We start from the raw sequence: 26,362 nt of genomic DNA on the forward strand, positions 1-26,362 counted from the left end.
GCCACTACACAGCTGGCTAAATGAATTTTTGTGAACATCAGTTTGCAATCTTATCTGGGATCTGTGAGGAAAGGTTCAGAAGTGGGAGCAGGGCAGGAATGGTTGACAATTCACAAATTATCAGATCTGGCATTTAAACAGAGTAACAGGTGCATTAAGGACATCAAGAAGGTGTGTTTCTCTGCCCTGGTTCTTCAGGGAGCTTGTCACCAGTCACATGATTTGCAAACCCATAGTGTTGTCTGGACAGTCTCTCCTGTGTGCTTCCTGCTTGACTTTACAAGTAGAGACATGCTTTGGAAGAGGGCAATCCTGGGCACTGAAATCTTGGATACTTATTTTCAGAGGACAAAGGGAAAGCAGGGGGGAAGAATATGGTTTAGTGGAAACCAACATCACTGACAGTCAACCCCAGCTTTTCTACTGATGATGACAGCTACATCAGAGACAGGAAAGCTGAGGGGACTATGTCCCTTGGGCCACAAGATCAAATTAAGTCAGGCTCCTGTACTTCCGTCTGATCACATGGTGCAAAGGTACTGTGAGAATAACATATAATTATTTCCCAGTGTGGCTTGATTCAGGGCTGAGCCAAACAAACAGAACTCTATTTAGGTCCTTTTCTTTCCCTCTGCATTGAGCAGATTCCTTGTACAGAGGATCTATCTGTGTAGTTGCAATAGGGGACACTTCAAAAAATGTATTTATGTACACTAATATTAACCAACTTACCCGGATGACTTCAGGACAAGCATAATGTGGTGATCTGAAAGACAAAATACAGTCAAATGAGCATGTAACAGCCTGGTATTTATGGTTATCTGCATTTCCATTTTGTTTAGTAGAATGATGATAGATTTGCTTATACAGAATACAACCGTGCAAACCAGCACATTTTTCCTTACCTCAACAAGAACATATTCTAACAAGCTCAGAAAATGGTTAAGAACCAGCATCATTTAAAACTCTATGGCCCTGCTATAAATCTCTTCAAAGCAAGGAATGAAGGGGACAAGGTACATTCTGTGAGTGTAAAATTCCAGCTCTCTAATCCCACCCTTTAACTTGGCCTTGTATCTAACTAAAAGGAGGGCCCACATTGCAAAGCCTTTTACAGGAAAAAAGACAGATGCATCCCCAAACCATGTCTGGAATCTCTTCTGCTAAGATAATTCTCATTTACACCAGTGGTCACAAAAGCTGCCAATACAAGATGGCAACATTCCTTTTTGTTTTCTTTAAAAACACAAAAAAGGATGGACAGTAGCACTATTACCTGGTTAAGTTAATATATTCTTTTCACATCCTTCTACCCATATATCTCTTGTTTGATTCCTGGCTGAGAAGAGTTAATTACTTCAACTTGCCAGGTAATAATTTTAATTCCTAAAGATTATAGCCATGGCTATTTATTTTATAGCCTTCATTAAAGTAACTTGACAAGTAAAAGGGATGCAAACTGTCTGAAACCCGTGTGCAAATCATGCTATTGTTTATACTGACACCTCCCAGCAGTCCCTGAGCCTGTCTTCATTTGTGCATGTGCTTCTTGTGACAAATGCAATCATGGCTGGGCAATACCTGTCTCACAAAGTAATGAGCAAACCAGAAGGACAGCAAGGTTAGCTTTGTGCTAGGATGCTATATTAATGCCCAGTGAGACAGCCCATTAATTGAATTTCCATACACACTACACTTATCTTGTGGCAAAATATCATCCCATGGGCACGGAATGCCCTGATTTGGTATCACAGCTTTTGGCAGAGCATGACAATAAACTCAGGGTATGCTTGTGAGTGCAGCTACCTTGACAGCAAAGCTTCCATGAGGAGAGAGAAATGCAGTTGATCCCTCACAAATTTCAGGAAAAGAGGAATTCAGCAGCTTAATCCAATATTTAATACAACACCAATCCTAGGTCCATTTAAGAGCTGGGCTGTTCACAGGTATTCTAACCAGTCTGTCTGCTCAGCAGTGACTTAGTTCAGACTACATTTCAAAAACCTTGGTTCAAGACTCAAAACAGCTAATGAAAGCCAGAGCCTCCCTCAGAGAGCTGGCTAGAGTTGCTCATTGGAAGACCAGAAAAACAGTCTTGTGTCTAGTGGGTAGGACAGACTACCCCAGGTTCTCTGTGTGGCTCTGTCCCTGACAGCCATGGAAACATGGACACGGTTACTTAACATTTTTAAAAGCTGCAGCTGGCCTGTTTGAAAAAGTGACCAGAACCTCACTATGAGTCTACTCTTCTGACTAAAGCAAGAGCAATGCCACTGCAGCTTTCACACTACAAGAGAGAAAGTGAGGCCAGAGTGAGAAACTGAATTGCTTAATGTTATGTACAAGTTCCCAAACTTCCAAAATATATTGTTTCCTGTGAATTTGCCTTTTTACAGCAAACCAAGACTACACCTATTTTTTCCAAAACCCCAAAGTCTAAACCATGAAAAGTCACAACACTGGACTAACACATGATTTTTGCAAGCTTTTAGAAGACAAACTATTCTTGAGAGAATGCTTGACTAGTGATTTCGTCTTTTTTTTTTTTTTTTTTTTTTTAATCTAACAGTGCTGTAGAAGGTACAGGCCATCCCTAAGGCACACACAAAGCACAAGTAAGGAGCAGCACCACAAGTGGGACTGCAGCCCAGGCCTGACAAGTACAACTCTCACTAGTGCTGGACTGCTTACACAGAACACTGAAGGAGGGCAGTGTGGGAACTGTAGGGAACATAGTAATGCAACTAGAATTTGGAAAAAAAATGCATGGTAGCAAAAAGAGCACAGGACTTACACAGATTAAGGATATTTGCTCAGCTTAGTCACCTCAGGACAGAAAGGCCAGTTCTAAGATGTTCTGTACGTGACATTAAGTTTGGGAGATATAGGGGGGGTAAAAGGAGTGCAGACACATTCCAGGTAACTGTCAAGCTCCCGTCACTTTAGCATGTTTGAATTTCTTACTCTCGCATGTATTTTAGGTTCTGCAAGGTACAGCTGCCTCTGTGTGAGTCATGAACACACACAGTACATTACATGGCTACTACAGGTGGTGCCTGTGGCTGACCTAGAAACTTTAGCCAGACTTCTCAAATCCTGCATGGAATCCTATACAGTTCAGCAATATCCTTCAACACAATCCTTTTTGGGTGGCAATGGCACTGGAGTGCACTGGAAGAGTTAGTATCTCAATTTGCAGAGTGCTCCTGAATTTTTATTTGTATATTATGACTCCAACAAGGATTCCAGAACTCTTAATTGTGGGTGCTGAGCAGTGCAACCACCTTGAAAGCCTCCTGTGCTAACATCCTTGAAAAGAAGAATATAAGTGTTGTGAAGAACTCAAGAGAGGTACATAGGTATTTATGTGTCCCACTAGCAAATGCCCTTGAAGTGCTTTCTTTCCTGAGGTCTGCTGAATTGCAGTGGAATGTGCCATCGATCTTAAAAGGCATCACTGAAATTCTGCAAAAGTCTAAGAGTCTGGGTGGAGAAAATGTTATAATAAATCCTTTGAACAAGTTGGATTGATTTGATCATTCGACAGCTGCATTGCAACTGCCCAGAGAGCACAGGTTTCTGGCACTGCCATTCTGAATTCTTGCCAGCACACACTAGCTAGATATCTGCAGCATTATCTTGGCTAACAGCTTTAAAAGGGATCCTCCAGCCAGCCAGAATCCATAAAAACCTCATTTCCATGCTACCAATCACACAGCAACTTCAACTGCTGTAAAGACAAAACTCAAATTTAATCAAAAATCTATTTATCTTTCTACAGAGTCATGAATATTTCTTTGGCTCTTATCACTAATTATTCAATATAGATGTGTCAAGAGCAACATTCCCTGTCTCTTCCCCTAGGCCACCTCCTCATCATTCTGCTACATCTCTGTGCAGCAAAAGCCCCAGTCTGCCCTTGATAACAAATAAATATATCGCTCAGCAAGATCAAGAAACAGTTGCTGCCTGCGGGTACCACTGCAGAAAAAGCAGTGATGTTGGCAGTGTTTATTTCCAGGGTGATGAGGATTTTCCAAGGCTAGTCTGCCCCGGGCAGGAAGGGATCTCTGAATGGTCATTCACAGCTGTGACTCTAGGACATAATAATCTTAAGGATCTTAGGGGACCTTACAGCATTTACATGGGATTTAAACCAGTGGAAATAAGAGAGCAATGGTGAAATCCAGGACAGCTCTGGACAGTTAAGTCAGGCATGCAGAAAGAAATGTATATATCCTTGATGTATCTTTTCTGAATTTCACCCGAGAAACCAGAAAGTAGTTCTTGATCTGTGCACATCAATATCTTGTGCAGATGCAGTGAATCTGAGACAACCAGGGCCATATCTTCAGTCCAGATGTGATGTGCCTGTGAGTTACAGGGTTTTTTACGTGGGTTAGAGAGACCTGCCCTATGCACACATAAATCCATTGGGCACGTATGGTTTATCTGGGAACACACTGCTACTGCTTTGCCAGAGAAGTGGTTGGTTGATCAAGAAGGACAGGAAAAGCTGTGTGCTCCTACTCCGCAGTGTGACAAATCGTGTGTTACACTGCCTGATGGGTTCCCAAGTCCCAGTAAAGATGAGTGCCCATGCCTCAGCCCTTTGGTCCCATGCCTTAAGATGGTACTACTTGGGGAAGAAGAAAAGCTGCTTTGAGGGACAGATGCAGAGTTTCTGCAGAAAGGGAGGAACAAGAAGCCTCCTCTCCTCTGTTTTTGCTGTTATTTTGTTTTATTATTATATTTATTCTTCAAGGCATGAAGTTACCTTAATACAGGATGTTGTACAGCTGCAAAGAAATCCTCACACATCTGGCTGTTTTTGCTGTTGTTGGATTCTAGAGTCCTTCTTTCCCCTCTCTTAATCACTGTCTCCAAGCTGGCTTTCAGAGGCAGGAGTTACCCACTAGAGCAAAAGGCTGCCTCTGCTTTTCCCCCATGCTGGGTAGGAAAGGGCTGAGATGAAGGGGAAGACCAGAGGAGTAGCAAAATAGATAAAGGCAATTCAGGAGAAGGACACGGGCATTCCGAGTAGAGAAAGCGACAGTGGCAGATCACAGAGAAAAGAAAGGCAGGGAGACACTAACGAAAGGCTCCAGCAGCAGTGGGTAGTCAAGGCTGCAGTGAAGGCAGGAGCTGCAGGTAAGGCTGTAATTAAGGTAGTAGGTGTAGTTAAGGCTGAGTGCTATATTGCCATTAAAGCTTCAACTCAGTCATTTACCTTTGGATGAGAAAACTCAGCATCTAGCCCTCAGCCATCTTACAGCTGTTTATTCCTCTGGTGCAATTACATTTTTGGGGAATCTGCAAATCAATTCATTAATTATCAGTTCAAATTTTTAAATCATGGAACCTTTAAGAGGTTTTAATTTTAAAAATTAACCAGACCCTTGTATCAAAAGGGCATAAAGATTACCAAATTAGGTACCCAAAAGTTAAGAACTGGGAAAAAAAAGGTTGAAAATGTTACACTGTGCTCTGAAGGTAAGTCAGGTAGATGTATAGCCAATGCCTCTTTTCTACTTGTGACTGCCTCTTTCTACTTCTACTGTTGGAAAGTAGCAATGTGAGGGAACTTTAGTGTCAATAATGACAAGCTTGCGAGCACGCAGCTGATTAACACGTGGGAGAATCAAAACCTCTGTCCTTGCCAGAGAATCCTTCTGTGAAAGAAAGTGAACAGGTGCCTTAAACTGAGATGTTCACAGGTTAATTATGAGTTGCATGTTCCCCAGTTCTCAGAATCACAGTGCTACACATCCAAGTTTAATTTCCAGCATTTATAAGCACGTGGAGCAGCAGGTGCAGTTGGTAGGCACTGTGCTCTCCCAGTAAAGGACTGTTATCAAGCACCAAGTATCCTGAGGTACTGGGCCCAAGAGCATCAAACTGTACACTCAAAACTCAAAATGAGTTTCATTTTGCAGAATCCTGTGTCCTCATAAAAATAGAGATAACCAGATCAATATGGAAAACATAACACGAAAATAGTATAATTAATACTTGGAAACCTAAGACAATGATGAAATCCTACCTAGCATTCACAGCAAGGCTCGAATGCAGTGAGCAGAAGTTATAAATGGATCCATAAAATAAATGATGAGGAAAACCCAAACATTAAATAGCTGTTTACTCACAAAAACACAACATCCAATCATCAAATGAGGCAAAGATTTGTTGAAAAAAAACTTGTACAAGCTTGTTCTTAATGGGCATATCCTAATGTGCACAGGCTGGGTAAATGCTGCACTGTCAAGCTGAAGAAAAGCACATCTCAAATTATCAGGGATTGATTTTGCAGAATCCAAGCTCTTAACATACCTTGTGATGTATTATAGGTGATGCTGGTACCAATGGTCATTAATAAGGTTGTCTGGTATTTCCCTTTATACTCCTCATTTTAAGTTCCTTGAAACTCACTATCAACTTAACAACAATTTTCCTTGCTTTTTGTCTGTCTCAGACTGGTTTCCTGCATTTGTATGCATGCATGCTGTGATTGGGCTGAAGCACTTCCACTATCTAAGTCTAATTTTGAATAAATGCTTTTCCATATAAAAAAAGAGAAAAATTTCTAGTATCCTCCCCTGCAAAGGGAAAACCTGAGTACTTATTTGCATTCTCTAGAAATTATATCATAGAAATATTGCATTTCACTAGAAAACTGCAATTTGCATTTACTAGCATAAACTCTCTAGAGCATTAGGATCAAAATCCTACCTGCACTGGCAACACTTCACAGAGTAATTTTTTTATCTGAAACTCTGAGCTGCTGTGGGTGGGGTCACCACATGGTGCCAAACTTAAAAACAAACTGAGTGCAAAACTAATGAAGTAAATCTAGGACTGGTAGCAATTGACTCACACAACCAGGTAATGAAAACTGGAGCTGGAGCCTAGTAAAAAAGAGAAAACAATCTGGGATTTGGGGCCAAATATGGAGCAGAAATGAATGGGACAAGTCAGCTAGACTGTGGTACAAATCAGGAAGGGCATAGGAATGGAGTGCTGGAAATGGAAGCTATTCATGAGATGAGGTAAAAAGCACTAATTCTGGCATTTCCAAATTGAAGAACTTAAATTTGCAACCCTAACAATGACTGCCTAAGTTTTAGATATATGTACATGTTTATTATAAGGGGAAAAGAATATGTGCAGCATCATGTCATGTAATTAAAATCAGAAAGGGTGCTTGGACAAGGAGGTGTATCTGCCCTCTGAATTATCTGCTCACCACAGGTCTGCTCATACACCAAAGTCTTGCTAAGATGGAGAACTGAAACAGAGAAGGGCAATGCATCTTGTCCTAGACCACTGTGAATGCCTTCAGCAGAGACAGAAATCAAGCTCAGATAACCTGAGACCCAAGGTTTAACCAAAAGGCACTCACTCTTCTTGCCTAGTGACAACCCAGGATGGATTGGACAACCTCTCCAATTCTGAAACACTGCAAGGCAGCATGCCAGGAAGAATCACTGAGAGAGATGGGGAGTGTCTCTGCATGCCACTGCCTGGATGGGTAAAGAGGAAGAAGAGCTGAAGAAATCTAAAATAATAGAAGAAGCAGCCTATCACATCTTTTTCTTCCTTCTTTGTCTGCTGTTAGCTGACAGACCCTCCCTGCTTCTGAAGGGATGAAGAGACTCACTGTTATTCTGGCATTTCAAGGACCATCTCTCCGTAAGACTGCCTTGCAGCGCAATTTCTGCCATAAGCAGAATTAGTCCTGCAGAGCCTACACACAGTTCCTCTTCCCCTTAAGGGTCTAAAAACACTAAAAAGAACTACAGCATAGTCCTCTGCACTGTGCATATGCAGGATTCACATAATACACGTTTCTATAATGTGGACTCATTACAATTAAGGCTGAATGTGCAGTCTGTCAATGACAAATTATGTCAGTGAAACAGCAAGTCCATCCTTGCCTCCTCCTACACAAACACATCTGGATAGAACTTTCATTGTGTCCTCCAGGTTAGTCTGTCAGTGCTATCAGTGCTACAGAAAACCATGCAGGCCTAAGGAGTACCTCCCAGAAAACAGTGACTCTGAGATATGCAATTACATCACACCTCAGGCTACATGAGGCTACTCTTCATGATGCCAGTCAAGACTCAGCGGTGACCTGAAGACTACCCAAACTTTGGACTAAACTTAGCAGTTCACTTGTGATAGCAAAGAATTTTTGACTGCAGTCTCCCCGCTTCGCTGAACTGACAAAGTTAGCTGTATCACACAGCTCAACCCCATCTGAGCCTCCCACTCTGACTGACAGAAATACCTGGAGACTCCCTGCATGACTGTCAATGGAAATGTTACAGTTTCATCTCATTATCAGTGTTCACAGTACGGAAAAGCCATTCTCGAAATTAACTTATGGGTGCACGGAGGAGCATCTCATTAAAGCTCAATATCTCAGCCATGATTCACTCTGTTTTGTTCCTTTTCATGCTGGCTGAAAGTACCAACTGCATGGGTAGGTAAAACTGTTGCCTTGAAAAGCTCTGAGGTTGGTTACTGCGTGTGCTCCAAAGGAAAGGGAGTCATAACTGGATTACCTTTCTCTGTGAACAGTGTGGCATATTGTTATATATTCCTTCCTTCCTTCCTTCCCCCCCAAAACCAAAGAGATCACACAACACCAGTATCAGCCATGCTGGGCTGCATGCCAGGAGAATTAATGAAGTGGTGTAATAGCTCACATGGAGGTCTAGTGATTGGCAACGCACTTAAAATGCATCTGCAAGGCAGGAGATCATAGCGTTGCTGCTGTGTTCTGTTTATTACAGGCAATCTCTTCCATTCCATTGATTTCTTTATTAGTGCATTTTAAGGCCACAATGTGGGGGCTGGATCTGCTTGAAGCATGCAGGTTTGAATTCCAGCACAGCTTCTGGGAAGGAAGCCTCCCTTTGAGACTCCAGATACGGATAACAGAGCTCGGTGCTAACAAGAACAAGAACCCTACCGAGAGGTTCCCGAGGAGTATGAAAAATCCTACAAGGCAGTTGAGGGTGGGTTGGATTTTATACTTCCTCTTTATTTTTCTCATGGAAGGAAGTGGAACAATTTTCTCTAGAGAGTATAGAGGCTTTGTGGCAACTGCAGGGAGGACTGCATTTTATGATCTAGAGGGGAAGTTTGAAAGAAGCTGCAAGTAAGAGGTGTGCAGAATCACAGAATGGTCTGGATTGGAAGGGATCTTTAAAACTTAACTAATCCAATGCCCCTGCAATAAGCAGGGATATATTCAACTAGATCAAGTTTCTCAGAGCCCCATCCAATCAGACCTTGAATGTTTCCAGGGATTGGAAACATTCTACCATCAAAACCATCTACCATCTAAACAATCTACCATCTCTCTGGGAAACCTGTTCAGTGTTTTATTACCCTCAATATAAAAAACTTCTTCCTTGTATCTAATCCACATTGACCCTTTTTTAGCTTAAAACAATTATCCCTTGTCCTACCACAACAGGTCCTGCTATAAAGTCTGTCCTCATCTTTTTTATAGTCCCCCTTTCAGTACTGAAAATTTGCAACAAGGTCTCCTGGAGCCTTTTCTCTCCAGACTGAATAACCCCAGCTCTATCAGTCTGCCCTCAGGGAAGATGTTACAGCCCTGCAACCAGCTTCATGGCCTCCTCTGGGCCCACTCTAAGAGATTCATATCCTTCTTATGCTATGGGATCCCCCAAAGCTGGATACAGTGCAGGTCTCACCAGAGCAGAGCAAAGCAGAGCAGAGAGGCAGCATCCTCTCCGTCTCTGCTGGCCACGCTGTTTTGGATGCATCCCATGACACGTTTGGCTTTCTGGGCTGCACATCCAGCCTTTCATCCACCAGTACCCCCCAAGCCCTTCTCAGCGGCACTGCTCTGAATCCTTCAATCCCTCAGCATGCATTGATGACACTGAGTGTCTCCCTACCCAAGCGCAGGGCCTTGTAGTTGACCTTGGCATCACAGCTCCTTGCTTTTCATCTGTTCTGCTAAGAGTTCATGTCTTGACATGACATGGACAGGAGAGAACTGGTGGGTCTTGGTTTACTCACCAATCAGCATTCTATCATATAATGAACTTCAAATACGTTTGCTATCCATTATTCATGACTTGGAAGGCAAAAGCTGGGACTGAGAGGCAGTGGCTGGGCTTTAGAGGCAACCATGATGGCTCCATGTCTACCTTGAACTGCCTTGGTCCAGAGAAGACACCAAAAAAAACCATGAACTGTAATCAGCTGAGGATGGACCTGGGTTGAAGTCATCAGAATCACACTACCAATGGCCAAGAAAAGACAGTCTGCATGGGAGGAAGTGGAAATTTGCTGGTACTGTCTGGTTTCTGTGCTTGCTGTTAAAACAAATTAGCACAGCTAAAAGCTGGTGTAGCGGTGCCAGGCTGCAGCAGCTCAATGCAGCTGCTGCTCTTGCTACAGCTCAGTGCCACAGCCCCTGCACAGTACCTTGGCACTGGGAATCAGGGTCCAGTGGTGCCTGAAGGCAACTGAATTTGCATGGAAATGTCTTTAGACTGCCCCTGCAATACTCCTCCAGACAGGCTTCTTTGTACCTGCATTCATGGCCTGCCTGTCATTGCAAAGGACCCTGCTTTCTCCCTGTCACTCCTGCATGGGAGCTGGCAGAAGCAGTGTTGAGCATGAATACGAACAGATGCATGCAAGCAGACAGCCTACACAGGACATGCAAATTCCATTTAAGAACATTTTTCTACCCCTTAATATTTTTTCAAAGCCTCTTTTTAAAACAGTCAACCACTGCTTTCAGTTCTCAAAAATTACACGGCCAGTAAATGCAAACACACCAGCATACGCAGATGAAGCCAAACCTGAAAGCCTTGATTTTTATATCTGTATGTGACAACTGCAGTGACCTGCTTTACACTGTAAAGCACTAAATCCCCCTTCTTTCAGCTTTCTTCTACACTACGTGCATCATATAAATTTATTGTCTTGCTGGGAAACACCAGTGCAGTGTGCAGGACTGCAGGTCTTTACTGAAACCCTTTCTATAGACAACTTCTATGTCTGGAATCGGCCCCTCAGTTTTGTAATATGCTTTGAGACACTCACCCACAACTGGTTTCTAACAAGCTGTCCCCAACCTGCAGAGATGCCATCCCGAAGTCTGCTATCCGGATGTTGTTCTTTTCATCCAGCAGTAGATTTTCTGGTTTTAAGTCCCTGTGGCTGTAAAGAAAGGGTCAAAATGTAAATTAAGTTATCCGTAACAGCTTTCCCACTCCATGACTTGTTTTTGATCCAGAATAGCATCCAACCTGTTTTACTTTAATTAATTTAATTTGTTTTCCTGTCCCAGGCAGGAGAACACACATATCCAAGATCCAATCCTTGCAGTGTTCTAGAGCATCCCAGATGCCCTCTGCTGATGAATGCAAGGCCTGCAGTGTCCTGACAGGAAAGGAGCACCTTCAACTTCCAGTGAAACCAACACAATATGAGGGGGAAACTGAGGGAAATAGAAGGAGGAGAATTTCAGCCTGGATTTAGGGCTGGTATACTCTGTCATATGACAGGTCCTTAAGGTAGGAGGCAAGACCATCAATATATTCTGTCAACAAGAGAAAACAATATATTCTGTCAACAACTCGTATATCAAGACGAGTGATATAAAGAGAAAAAACCTTCTTGATGTAAATGCTACTGCAAAAAGCTCCTATTAGGAGTTGTTTACACAGGCATAAGACTTTGAAATCATTTTGGGTAATTAGGATGGAGAAATCCCTTCAAGTCAGCAGTGCTTTTAACTGAGGGTGTCAGCAGTGAAAAGGAGAGAGAGGATTCCCTCCTTCCCAACAAAGATTGATTCTCTTATTATCTGTCAACATGGCAAGAGCCAGGCAACCACAAGTTTCATGATGGCAACTCCTGCTCCAAATCATATATTGACAAATTTATTAATTTCCACTGCTCACAGCCAAAACCACCGTGCACCCATTAATCTATGTACTCAGGAGATTCTGTACAACTATAACATTCACTCGATTTTATATCCAAAGACAAAAATCTTGCAATAAAATTTGTGATGAATGTGCCTTTTTTATTTGCAGCTCTGGGAAAGTCACAGAGATGAGAGAAGCACTTTGGACTGACCAAAGAAAAAGCTCTTTTCTTGCTTTTGTTTACAAGTAGGTAAAATTACTCTGATAATAAAAGGTCTAAATAGCAGCACCCAAACAGGCAGGACTGCCAGCTTCTGTGGATAGGATGAACATAAACTTGTGGGAAATGGATATCCAACAGCACTGAGTGTCAGGCAAATAACACCCACTTGCAAAAACTTACAACTAAAAGCAGTTCCTCTGACCAGAAACTGAACTCAGCAAAAGAACCAGGTGTCAGAATAGTCAAGTGACACCAATCAAGGAAGGCAGGCTTATCTTTGTGCCATTTCCTCTTCACTTTAAAACATTCCTCTAACACTCCTCATGCATGCAAGTGTAATTCTACCCTTACAAAAATGTAAAGGTGGACAGTCTCTTCCCTCTCAGAGCAACATGAGCAGCATAACAAGGCCCTGGAAATTAGATCCTCTGATCTGAAGAGAAGAGGAATGATCGGTTAGAGACAACTTGTAAATAATGCAGGTAAATTCTATGTAAAACCAGAGCACACGGTAATAGGATACCTGGGGACTGTAACAATTATTTCCAAAGGAGACTCCCAACAAAACAGCACACATTCAAAGCAGTTACTGGTCATTCACCACACTGAGACCTATGATTTGTTCTCTCTTTCTTTTTAAAATTTAGTCTCCAATCTTGCATAAATAGGATGAACCCTGTGTGTTACAATGGTCTTGTTAACAATGAGAAAACAAGCTTGTGGATAATAATTGTGATTCCGATTTGTGCACATTTTAATCCGAAAATGTGAAAGGTGCTTTATCCAATCTGTATTTCTCATAGAAATTCAAGGTTTGAGATAACAGAGACAGAAGACTTATTAGTTTTATAATAACCATCAAGATAGTCATAACTAGTTGACAAAAAATGCAGGAGATGAGTGACAAGGAAAGGTTCCAAAGGCAGTGAATGACCAGTTAATGGACAGGAAAAGGACCCCTGAATGTCATCATCAAGGACAGCACCAGACAAAATGCAAGATCAACACCTGTGAAAGTTTAACATACTCCAGCTCCAGCAGTGAAATGGAGTGAAGAGTCCATGGTTCTATGGGAAGTGAGGAAAGCTGGATGCTAACGAGACAGTAGTGTGTGATTTCATCCTTCCTCCAGCAGACATTCGGGACAATTCTCGTCTTACAAGTACTTTCGTTAATGGGAAGACCTTACCCAGCTGGGGAGGTGTGCTGCACTTCCCCTGTCTGAGGACCAGTGCCCAGGGGCAGGTAACAGCCCCTGTAAAATGAGTGCTGCTTGTTTGATGCTATGAAACAAGAAACCTCCCCTCAGCTCAAGTTGAGTGTGTGTCCTGCTGTGCAGAGTTTTTCAGCAGCTACAGCTGTCGTTCAGTCTTGGCAACTGCTCCTGGCTGACTGCTGAACACATACATGGTATAGAAGTTGAGGGTGCTGCTGCCTGTGCCTGTTCCACAGCTTATGCACTGCATGATATGGTATGATTCATGTATACAGTCTATAGCAGACATACTGCTGACATGCGACTTTTGTGCCTAAAAATTGAATCCTTTGCTTATCCTCAAATTGCGTTACTCATTTAGAAAGCAGGAATGACCAAGGTGGAGCATGACCTAAGCACAGGATGTCCACAGGCCTAGATGTACATTCAAAACAAAATATTCAGGAACTTATTTCAGGAACATGGTGCAGCTAAATGAAATGCAAAAACGTTCCCTTTCCATGGCTGAACGCTTCCAGCCTTGGCAGATCTGCCACAGGCCCCAGCTGGAGCACAACGTATGTGAATCTTGAACGAGCCCCACTTCCCGACCACTAAGAGACAGTGAAAGGGAAGGGACAACATCTTTGAAAATCGGGACAATACTCAATCATGGAGTCTCCTTCTCCCTCCTTGTCTCCTTCTCCCTCTCTTCTCCTTCTCCCTTTCTCTCCTTCTCCTTGTGTCATCCTGTCTTCCCAACAGCTGGGATCCACAACACAGCTTTAAGCCTGAGTTTTTAGGGAGAATCAAGTGGGGAAATTAGGTTCCTATAAGCTGGCATGTATATTATGGATTTTTTTGAGAGTCACTGCAAGAAAGAGAGGAAAAAGGGGGTTCCACCATCCACATTCCAAATATGGAGTAAGCTTCACCTCACTGTGCTGCACAATATTTTTCCATGAATGATCATTCTGATGGAGGTCTTTAGGCAGAGGTGCTGACCCAGCTCCCAGTGAGCATTTTGAAAGCCTTAAGATGGGATCTGGGGATTTGTGGGACTGGGATAGTATGTGTGAAAGTAAAACTGGAGGAGCAACAGACCTTAATAGGTTTATTTTCTTTTCTTTTCCTCCAGATATTCATCAAAATAAAACCAAGAAAACTTATCAGCTCTTCAAGATAGAAGTTATCACTTCACTGAGCAGAGAGGAGAATTCTTAGATTTACGGCTGCCTGGCTCCCAAAATACAAGAATAATTTTGATACTGCAGTTTTGTGTCTCTCTGACCCTTCACCATCCCTTTTTCAAGACAGTGACTAGTGCTAGTATGGATGGTTAGCCTAGGAATTTCATGGCAGCCTGAACTCAAATTTTGTATTTTGGCAGCACTGCTTTCAGAGATCAGGGTGCCAGTGGGATCAAGCAGTACTTACACATTCACCCACAAGAGAATTATATGCCCCAGTGAAAATTTTCCTCTAGCTGGAGCACTTCTCTGATACTCATCTTTGGGCCACTTTGAATTGGCCAAGGCAGCATCCTGGGGATAGGAGTCAGGCCAGGAGTTTGCACCAGAGCGGCAGAACCAGCATCACTGCCACTGGGAAAGAGACTTCCTCTCTGCATTTGCATTTCCCATCCTTGTGCTGCCAGCTTTTCAAATGCCAGGAGGAAGGGAGAGAAACATATGGGAATAGGGAAGGCTTGTTATAATTTACCTAAGAGCCCAGAAGTCCGGACTGTCTAATGCATTCACATTTGAAGAGAATTCTCTTGTGCCAAAATGAAACAAAACAAAACAAAACAAAAATCCCACTGTATGTGGTAATTACTTGGCATTAATGGAACAGTGCAGAGTAAATGCATTTAATTTGGTTTCATTCCAGCTGATCTCTCTGGCTCTCCATGTCTTACACAACTGCACCAACTCCTCTCTCTGCAGGTGAAGAGAGGACTCATTACCCTTTCCTTGTTCTAAAGGGTCTAAAGCTGTAGGGGCTTTATCACATGGCTGGAAAATCAGAAGAGAAGAAAGCAGCTTCTTTTCTGACAAACATGGCAAACCCTCCAATTGAGCCCTCCATAAGCTGAGAAGGAATGAGAAAGAGAAATGCAGGACTGCAGAAGAAGTCAGTGTGACCCTGACCCATAGTGGCCATGGACTCTCAGAGCTCCTCAACCAAGACAACAGCACAAGAAGTCAGCCTCTGGAGACAGCATCCACTGGGCTTTTGAAGGGAGAGTATGTGAATGAAAGGAGCAAGGCGTGGCAGGGGAAGCACACACTGTCAGACTCTCTGCAACATCCCTCTTTCACAAGTTGCAACAAAGGCTTTACAATTTCCTTGCAGCATAAGATGGATGCAGAGAGAGCTCAGAAAAAATTGTTCCGTGGAAATGGGCATCATTCTTGGAGATGGTGCATGGAAAATGAAAGGCACAGATAGGTAGGAACATGTTCCAGCTTCCCACTTCCACACTGGCCATGCTTGCTTGCTAGTCACAGCCAGAGATGCTGTTCAGACAGTTCCTTTAGTTCGCTCCGGTGCTTTTCCAGTCCATCCTCCTGCTCTGAGAATATCCCTGTACCTGTACTGCAGCAACTGCTAAGAAACATGCTCTGCCTGTCACCCAGGGCTGCCAGAAGAATTCTGGTGTAGGGACAGACTCTAGATCTTGGATTCAAAGGAGCTGTCACCTGGCATGAGATGACAAACGAAGCCATTATTTTAAAGTGATGTTTGAGCTGAAACGTCGTATCAGTTTCTATGACAACTCATTGTAGGTCACAGATTTCTAACCCGAGAAACCTCTTAATTGGAGTAGATGCAGGTCATTTGTACTAATCAAATTGTTGGCTACTTTGCAAATGCTTTTCTTACTGACCTCAAACTCCCAGAAGGGCCAGGCCACAGAATAATTGTTCTGCAGTATGCCTCTTAAAGTGCCTGATGTGATGCAAATAACTTATCAGTAACTATCAATTAATAGCATGAGAAGCATTATTTTAAACTTCACGAGCAAAAAACCCCCTTTGATCTTATTTTCTCTTGTTTCTGCAAATAAGATCCAAACATGTAAGTTGCATCTACCTACAGAAGATTCTTGGTTTATAGCCATGGTTGCTACGCTCAAATTTAGTAAGTTTTCACAGAATTCTGCAGAACAAGTAAATATAATTATAGCTAGGAAAAAGGACAACACCTATAAACATATCAGGAAGCCTGGGGAAGGGTTTGTATGCATAAAACATTGCTTGCTTTTAAACAATTATTTCCATTGATCCACTAAAATATATTTTTTTCTCCCTGCCAACCTCTCCTCAAAGCATATATTCATGTATTTCAAAGCCAGAACAGCCTGTCAGGTCTGATCACCACTGCTGCACTTCCCAGAAGATGTTACCTGGTTATGCTTACAGTAAGACTATGCCCTTTTTGAGTTTCCAGTGGCTTACATAAAGAAGAAAACTTACAAAAATACATGTTCCCTGACTTTAGCCGAGCTGGTAACTTTGCCTTTGGCACTGCAGCTGCTGCATTTGATGGCTTTTCTCTGGTTCTCTGTACAAGGGATAGCTGAAAATTCCTCACCGTTTTACAGTGAGTCTTGAGCACAGAACCAAAACTCCTGGATTCAGGTAATGAATGGTGAGCTTTCAACAGGGTAAAAATACACCTTTCTTACTTCTGATGGTCTGAAAGAAAATTTGAACGCTCAAGTACCAGAAAAGAAACCAAACCAAAACAAAACAAAAAAAGAAAAACAAACAAACAAACAAACAACCCCCCCCCCAAAAAAAAACCAACAAAAACCAAACCCAACCAAAAACCAAAAAAACAAAAACAAAAAAAATACCCCAAAAAACCAACAAAACCCAAAACAACAAACCAGAATACAATCTTATTAAATTCCACCATTTCTAGACCAGTTTCACACCTGGAGGCCTTGAGTAATGATTTCAAAGTGTCCATCCTCTGCAGTCTTCAGCATTTGACAGACCCTCCCTGCAGAACACCCCAGCACGCTCCTTATAAATGGAGCAGGGCAGAGCAGGAATTCTGAGGAGGGTGGCACTACATGGCAGAACATGGCAGCTGTCATTCTTCAGCTCTGTTTCTCAGAGACACCCCAGATTTCTCCCTAAAAGCCTGCTTCCCTCACTGACAGCGCTCCGCAGCTCCTGCCTGCAGGAATATACCAGGGATTTTGGCAGCAGCGCTGCGAAATCTCGAAGCGCTGTTTTGCGGGGAGCGTTTCCCTCCCGGCACGGAGGGAAGAGCACGAAGGAAGGAAGGGCGAAGCAAGCCGCCATTCCCGGCCGCAGCCCCGCCAGGCCCACACGGCCGTGCCCACGCAGCGCACAGCGACATTGCCCGGCCCCACTCGAACACAGCCCCGGGCAAGGAAAGGAGAAAGGGCCCTCATAATTGTCATTTATCAATATTCATAAAGGACCTGCCTTAGCCCCTCTTGTACACGCTCAGGGAAAAAAAAATAAAAAAAATAGAAACACGAAATGAAACGCAACCAAAATAAAAATAAAATGAAATAATCATCTCCCTGCTCATTACCGCAGGGGATTTCCTCTCAATGTCACCACTGCCCTGCGCAGTAATTGGCATTATCTGTTATCTCTGAAGCCATAATAAGGTTTGCCACGGGGCATTTTCTGTAATCATATTTTTATTTGTCAGCTCGCGAGCCGCAGACGGCGGAGCCGAGCCGGGCCAGGCCGCGGGCGCGCGGCGGGGCAGGGGCCGCGCGGCGCCAATGGCGGCTCGCGCCGGTGATGTCACGGCCAGCCAATGAGGCGGCCGCCAGCCCGCCCCGCCCGGCGCTGCAGCATTCCCCACAGACACAGGGAACCGGCTCTTCCCCAGGAAACCGAGCGCCTGGCACCCGGCTCCACACGGAGTCCCGCAGAGAACACAGCCGGGCACTCCAGCAGCAGAGAGGGGCGGAGTGCCCCGCATTTAAAAGGGGCTATTGGTTCGGGGCACCCAGCGGAGATACCCGAAAGGCCCAGAATGCAGGAGAGCAGACACCCAGTACGAGGTGAATGGCAGCTTGGGCAAAACCCATCGGTTATGTCCAAAGAAAACCTCCCAGGCTGGGATGACCTCACATGGATGTCCGGGGAAGCTCAGTTCCCGGTGCCATTCCCTGCTCGGCGCGGCCGCTCCAGGCACTGCAGCACGGTGCGGAGCGCTGGGAGCGCAGGGAAGGGCTGGGAGGAGAAGCAGGAATGCCGCATCACTGAGCCAAGTGCGTGCCAGCTCGGGGAAGGCAGAGGGGTAGCACAGATCCCATGTGATATCCCTGCGTGGTGCCACTCGTGCCCGTGTGTCCCTGGCGTGGCGCGGTGCCATGTCCACACAAAAGTCCTCAGAGGACCCGACAGTGCCTTACACATAAGCGTTCCCCCAGGGCCGACCTGCATCACAAAACCCTGTAAGTGACTGCACCACACAGTGAAGTACACCAAATATTCCCCCGCTGCTTCCAGTAAATAAAGTAAGAACAGGAAGCACATAACATTTTAAAAATAAAACGCAGACACAAGCTCCACACCTATTCTGCTTCCTTTTCTCAGATGCTTGTTTGAAAATACCTCTCAGACAAAGGTGATCTCTCCACATGGTAGCAGCAGGAGCTTTTTACTGATGGGAGGGGGATTGGGGAATCTTTCTGAATCTTTGGTTCAGGAATGCTGGTGTATCAATGCATTTTGAGCAGTGAATGCTGAATGTGATTACATGCTGCTGTTAAGATAAGCCACAGGTATTTCCCAGTGTTTTGGGATGTACAGGAAGAATATGGGACTATTATATGGGTCTGGGGACACCAGGCTATCAATCTATTCTGCCAGTGGGCTGGAGGCACCCACATTTAGTCATTAAGCAAAGCAGAAGCCTTCATTTTTCACTGTGGTCATAACTGGATAACCTGGCTGATGAGATGATTTGTCATTTCACTGCCCCACGACAGGACAAGGTCAGGCTTCATTGCTTAGGAAAGCACATTAAGTTTTACACTCACATATATATTTATGCATGCTCTGATTTTCTGATAACTGTCCAGAATACAGCACAGAATAGAACACAGACCACACGAGTCACAGAGCAACCTGGAGGCAGAGCTTATGATTTACTGCTAACTTAGCCAGCACTAGATGCTCGTCAGGTGGGAGTTAGCAAGAAATGGGATTTACTGTCCAAGGAGACTACTGCCCACAGCCCAGTATGTTTAACAGAGGAAAATGGATTCCTCAAGAGAGACATGCATCTGCCTAGAAAATACCACGTAGTGTTAAACCTGTAGAGGTGCTTGTCTGTCTGTCTGACAGCCTCACCATGACCCTAACTTAGTTTATTAAAGTCTCCCAAATCCAGAGGGATCCATAGCAAGTCCAAAGGACCAGTATGTCTGTGCATACATGCATGCTTTAGTATCAGAATCTTTAGTATCTAATCTTTAGTATTAGTATTAGATTAGTATTAGAATCTTCCAATGGAGATTCTGATTCCTCTGGAATATTCATTTGGAAGCGTAAATAATTTGTCTTCAGCCGCACCTTAAACATTTTTGAGTGTTGTTGGATTGGATCCCTTAATATTAAGCCAAGTAGGGAACAGAATGTATATATGTATGCAATCCACCAGTGGTTACACTGCTCAGTGTATGTGAAAAATAACAGGTCTACAACCTGCCAAGGATCATGCTGGTTCTAAGGAGGTCATGATTGCTCAGTGTAGTTGAATAGCAGGGAGGAAAAACTGTGGAATTCACAGAATAAAACTGGTCAGAGGTCACTGCCAACAGAGAAAACTTAGATCCTCTAGTTAGGGCATGCAACCTGCTCTTGGCTTCTCTGGGAATTTCTCTGACTATTATAACCCTTCCTGTGTCAGGTAGGCATTGTCCTCAGGACCTTCTCACCCAGATCCACCACCTTTGAACTGCCTCTTCTGCTAAGAGTATGCTGTTATACTCTTCTTACACAGTATACTCTTCTTAATATATCCTCAAGAAAGGCTCTTCTTTCCCTTTCCATTTATTAGAAATATGTTCTCCTACAGATCACTATTTCCTGCTGAAATGACTCAGAGATGTAGGGGGAGGGGGCTAGAAGAGCAAGTTAAATATTTAAACATTCATTTTTGCTGTGGCCATCTGGTTTGTGAGTTTTCAGCACAGAACTGGGGGTACAGAAAATCCCTGCGTGGCTACTGAGAAGTAACCACACAGTGATTATGCAAATCCAGCTACTGCGGTATCTGTGAGTGGCCCTTGGCCTCCTGGAGTGGGGGATCTGTGGCTGGCTGTGGCTTTGGAGAAGCAGCCATGCAGACATAATGCAAATGCTCTCCCCCAGCCAATCCAAATGCAAGGAGCTGCATTTGTGAGAAGTGAGCAGGCAGTTATGGGTCAGTAGCTGTACAGAAACTCTTGTGCTCAGACTGACGGCAACAACTTGATTTCAGTATAATTTAAATTATCTCAACTTGCTGAAGATGAAAGAGAAACTGGTCCAATATAAAACGGTACCTGAAAGCACAGGTTAAACCACACTCCATGGTTAAAAAATGTGATGGAGTCAGTAAGAAAATTCTTCCCTACTGGAGAGGAAATTAAAGGCAACAGTGACTCAAATGCCCAGAGGGGACTCAGTAAAGGTTGCCAAAAGCCAGCAGGTTTCCAGAAACTGAAGGGAATAAAATGACTTCGCTGTATTTGCAGTTGTCCCAGGTTTCTTCAGGGATTCATTTAGACACAGTGTATGGAGTTCTTACTTATTAGTAAGTGCCACAAAAATTATGGAAATGAAATTCTTTTTCCTCGGTGGTTTTGGTTTTCCTGTTTAAAGCCTTCCCTGAAAATTAATTCTTCTCCCATGAAAAATGACAGTCTCTTCAAAAATGGGAAGTCTGTCTATGACTGGTACACTGTCTCACACATGGACAAGAATTCAAAAATACATCAGCACTTTACCCAATGCTTTTAGAGCTTTACAACATCAGTTACTTAAAATTAAAAGTATCAAGGTAAGATCCCTTTATTGTAGCAGGAAACTCCCCTTGGAAATGGCTGTACTCACCATATTGAATGACTATGGCAGAAGTCTAAAGCAGAGATGATTTGTCGGAAAAACTTCCTGGCTTCTTTTGGTGTCAATCTTCCCTTTTTTACGAGATAGTCGAAGAGCTCCCCACCTGACACATGTTCTAGCACCAAATACCTAGAAAAACAGAAAGCAAGGATTTTTTAAGTATGTGATCACACCAACCCCCTCACAGTCACACAGCTATAGACAAACACTTCTGTTTATACGTAGTCAAGGGGAACACTTCCAGAAATAACAGTGGAAGAGAATTGGAATTTTAAAATCAGAAGCGATTAATATGTTTAACAGTGGTTTTGGAAACTCAGACCTGCCATTGTTGGATTCAGTGTCCAATGGCATAGCAAGACCTCATCAGGAAGCTAAAAATTACTCCAAAGACCAGGATGGTAAGAAGGGAATAATCAAGTATGAGTTTCCACAGCAGGTCTCAAAGCTGCAGTGGCGTAAGACTCTGTACCAAGAAGCCTCAGGTCCTTTAACCAAGCTGACAATTCTTTTATAAACAGCTGTGGCAAAGCTGCAGTCAGGCAGAACCAGACAGATATCAACAAACAGAATGAATTAAGAAAAGGTGAACAATGTACATTATTAAAAAAACCCACCAAAACCAAAAACCAAATCTACGTGTGTGTGCAGCCTATATAAAAGCTTAGCTTTTGCTGCTGAACAGCAGTGATTGGCTGGAGCAGCTGCCTGACCTTGGAACTCACAGGTGAAAAATGTGGCACTGAGTGAATACATGTGGCACAAAGGGGGCCTAGGAGCAGGAGAGGAAACTCCTGACCTCACACAGCACTCCTGGCAGTCATGGAGTGAAGAGTGAAACCTTCTGGAAGGAAAGGACTTGCCATGGATGGACCACCTTGCTGTTTTAAAAAGGGCTAACCAAAGGCAGCCAAGCAAAGAAAAACTGTATAAATCTCTGGAAATGCTGCCTAATAGTGGGAGTGATATTTTTCCCAGGGAAGTGGCAGGAACCCTATCAACAGAATCCTTTAAAAACAAACAAGTTTAAAGTATTTCTCAGTCCCTGCCTCCCAACAGTGCAGCAGACCATACTGAACTGTATGTGCAGCATGATCCCTTAGGCCTCTGCTTTACAGCAGAACACTTTTACTACCAGAATTAATCCAACTCCTCAAATTTGAGTGGACAGTGAAGAATAATTCATCCAGGATACTGTTTTTTCTGTATCTCAAGCAGCGTAATCTCCAAGGAAATTTCCGAATTTGAAATGCAAAGTGGGGAAGATTAATATAAATTTGGGGTCTTAATTAGTTCTGTTTTCAATGTTTCCAAAAAGCTAGGACAATAGAAGGAATAGAAGCAGTTGTGAGGAAAGTAAAGCTTGCTCAATGATAATGGCATTAGCCTTGAAGTTGCAAAAGTGGGACCTGAGCTCCTGGTCCATCATCATCTTCTGTGTAACTTCCATGTTTCAGTTCCCAGCTAGCAGAAGCAGAAAGCACTTCACTGCCTTACAGAAAGACAGACATTGGTATTGTCTTGCCAGCTAAATAAGTACTAAAAGGACAGGAAAAATGGACAAAACAATACAATTATGAACTTGAGGGAATTAAAATTGCACTTTTGCATTTTTTGATCAAAGTCAAAACAGTTACAAGAAACATAGTAATATTGGCTTTTTTAAATTAAAGTAAGTTAAAAAGAGAAAAAATCTTAACTTGAAAATCCCATTTGGAATATGTGGGTTATCTCCTTTCCAAACAGATGGGTAGTTGCCCAACTGTCTGCTGGGTACACCATGGTAATCTGGGGACCAGTGTTTATAGACATGACATTTTTTGAGCAAGTAATTCAAACACAGCAGAAAGCTGATATGCAGCAGCCACAGGCACTGGGGTGTCCACACTGTCAAGTCCCAATCCTTGGTTCCTAAGCCTTGGCTAACAGACAGTCTGGTAAGAAGGTTTGCTGTAGAATTCATTCTCCCTCTCATATTAGAGACAGGTCTGGCTAACTATCCAATATGGCAGACCCAATTCTGGCATGGAATCAAACCTAAAATTCTTCTTGACAGCTTGCTGTCTCACTGTGCCCAGAAGTTGGATACAGCAGTGTATCTTGCCCCCAAAATTCGTATTGCTAGCAGCTTTCTTTTTCTGGGAGGTATCTTACAAAGATGATTGCAGTTACAGATACAGAACACCCTCCACACTGGCTTCAAACAAACAGTTTTTGAAAAATACAGACCCAGCATTTCTGTCACCCACAGCAGGAACTGCGAAGCAATTTATTTTCATCAACTTCATCTTATTAAAAACACTCAACAAAAATGCACTGACACGTTGTATGAAAAATAAAAGAAATTGAAAGACAGGGAACATTTACAAGGTTATTCATTTTTTGCTTGCCACCTAGAAGCACTAGATATAATAATGGAAATGAACAGGGGAGAGCATTTGAAAAAGATTTGTGCCTATGACAAGTCAAGGGACATGGAGAAGCACAAGAGACGATGTATTCTGATCTGACAAAGCCCCCAACGTGACATGAGTGAGAAGGACGACAAACACATTCCTCAGTGGCTGAGTGCAAGAAAGAAATGCTGCAGGGATCATTCCACAAGCACTGCGTGGCTAAGCTGCAGCTAGGATTTGTGAGCTCAGGTTGTCATCTGCCAGCCCTATTCCCTCCAGTACCTTGTGGGTTTTTTTTAGGAGAGCCCCCAACTAGGAGATTTTCTGTTAAACAAGGGCATAATTCAGCGCCTGCCCCTATCTCCGTGCAAGCCAACATTCTGCTGGCACGTGACATGGCACAGTAGTAGTACACTTGTTCTTTCCAAACAGGCTGACAAGAGGGGTTTAAATATTTCCAAGTGTTGCACTGGTTCTAAGCACCACTGGACAGCTACACAAACCCCACTAAGTGCTGCATATCTGTATCTACCCATGTGTGTGTGAGCGTGCCTATGACTCCACAGAAGAAGAGAATAAACACTCTGAAAAGCCAAACAGCAAAAGCAAAGGAAAGAAAGAACATTATTCCCTGGGCTGGAAAATAAGGCATACAGACACATCTTTCCTGAATCCATGGCACAGAAAAGAATGCAAATCTTCTGTGTTCACATCAGCATCTAAAATCCTTTACTTTGGCAAAGTGCTATAGGATTGGAGGTATGCTAATGCCAGCTCTTGGAGGATCTAGGAGAAGGTAAATAACACATAGCCCATAGGGGAGAAAAAAACACTAAGAAGCATTTTCATGAGTCTCCCTTCCCTTTTATCTTTCCCAGATATGACAGGTTTTCACTTCATTATAGTACTACTTTTCCAATTTATTCTAAGCAAGCAAGCAAGCAAGTTGTGAAAATCCCAGAACAGTAACCAGAACTTCTCTCCTATTACATTTAGAGATGAAAAGCAACTTATTGGTGAATGAAGTTTTGGGTTTTTTTTTTATTGTGTCTGTGTAAGATTGACAGCATCAGTCTTTCTTCCCATTGTAAAAACATAAGAAAACCTGTTTGGCAATAGCCATTGCAAGGAGGTTCAGGGAAAGGAGACACCTTTTGGCAGGCAGTGTGCACACTACATGCTGTGATGATACAGACAGGACCTCTGTTAGGACAAAAGACTCTGCAAGAGCACCTAGTTCTCACATGTTGGGTGCTCTGGACAAACCCCAACTCTTCCAATCCTTGCATTTCACAGGAAGAAACAAGTTTTGACAAGCATTAACCTCCTGTTCTTTACTGATAGGGAACTGTGAAGCCAAGTGACTTGTCCAGGGTTACAATCACCCAGTATCAGAGCTGGGATTAGCACCTGTGGTCCCTTGTGCCTTCTACTCCTTGCTGTCTCCACCATCAATTTCTCCTTTGCCTGCCAGGACACTGAAAAAGCCAGAAAACAGCAGGCCTCTGCAACTCAATATGAAGGCAAGTGTATGTTAAAAAAAAAAATCTCAATTACTTTTTCCTCACTGGATATATTCTCTAGGAGACTGCAAATGTTCTCACAAGCTGCAGCTCACTTTCATACACACCAAGGTCCGCATCTTGCATTATTTTCTCACGTCCCTGCTACAAGCCAAGACATGAAATTAAGATTCTCTGGTTGAGTTTCAGTGCTTGAAGGAGACAAGACTTTGCTCTTTAAAAGCAAAGATAAATATGAGAATAATTGTGTTGATTGGAGAGGAGCAGAAAGATTGCATCCAGCAGCATTCTATCTATTCCCTTTGCCATTTTTCCATCTGCATCCCATCATCACCACCTTCTCAATAAAAGATTCTGAGTTCCTAACCTCAAATGATCCATTACATATCATCAGAGATGCAAGCTTAATTCAAAGGCTTTTTTCTTTCTTTCTTTTTGGTTCATTTTATTTATTCTTTCAGGAACCAAAATAGTACATAATCAGTTTTCATCAGCTCCTATCTGAAGGCTGATTTTTGCTGAGATGCTTGACAGCAGCTTGGACTTTCCATTCCCAACAGTTGCTTTGTGTGTGGGACTGTAAACTGTTATTGTCCCATTCTTGTCCAGTGCCAGCACAGCAAGGACTTCTCCATTATAAGATAGATTACTGTTGCACTACACTCCTATCACTTAAAACATCAAAAAAAAGACACTTCTCATGACACTTCTCCTTTCCATCTGGTGGACTATGCCACAATTTCTTAAGAGCTGCCTTTGCCCATGCCCTAGGGAGCTTTGAGAAATAATTCAGCGAGCCCTCACTGAGGCAAGGCAGCTACATGCTACCTCCAAATCAGGACTGTAACTAAAGAAACAGGCTGGCTCTGAGCAATGCCAGGAAAAACGCTGTTTAAGAAATACTAACTGGCACAGAGAACACCAGAACCATGCACTACCAGATACTTCTGGCAAAATAACAACAAAAAACCCCAAATG

General features: G+C 43.1%; 1 protein-coding gene across 1 annotated transcript in view; it reads right to left on the reverse strand.

Annotated features, from left to right (window-relative positions):
- Nucleotides 1-26,362, reverse strand: part of BRSK2 (BR serine/threonine kinase 2) — a 300,775-nt gene that overhangs the window by 69,257 nt on the left and 205,156 nt on the right. The window contains exons 4-6 of the mRNA XM_041481170.1: nt 21,454-21,594; nt 11,101-11,217; nt 733-766 (exon numbers count right to left, since the gene is read on the reverse strand). Coding sequence (XP_041337104.1) covers nt 733-766; nt 11,101-11,217; nt 21,454-21,594 — 292 coding nt within the window. The remainder of the gene's footprint in view (nt 1-732; nt 767-11,100; nt 11,218-21,453; nt 21,595-26,362) is intronic.

This window comes from Pyrgilauda ruficollis, unplaced genomic scaffold (assembly GCF_017590135.1).
Source record: "Pyrgilauda ruficollis isolate IOZ18807 unplaced genomic scaffold, ASM1759013v1 scaffold55, whole genome shotgun sequence".
Lineage (NCBI taxonomy): Eukaryota > Metazoa > Chordata > Aves > Passeriformes > Passeridae > Pyrgilauda > Pyrgilauda ruficollis.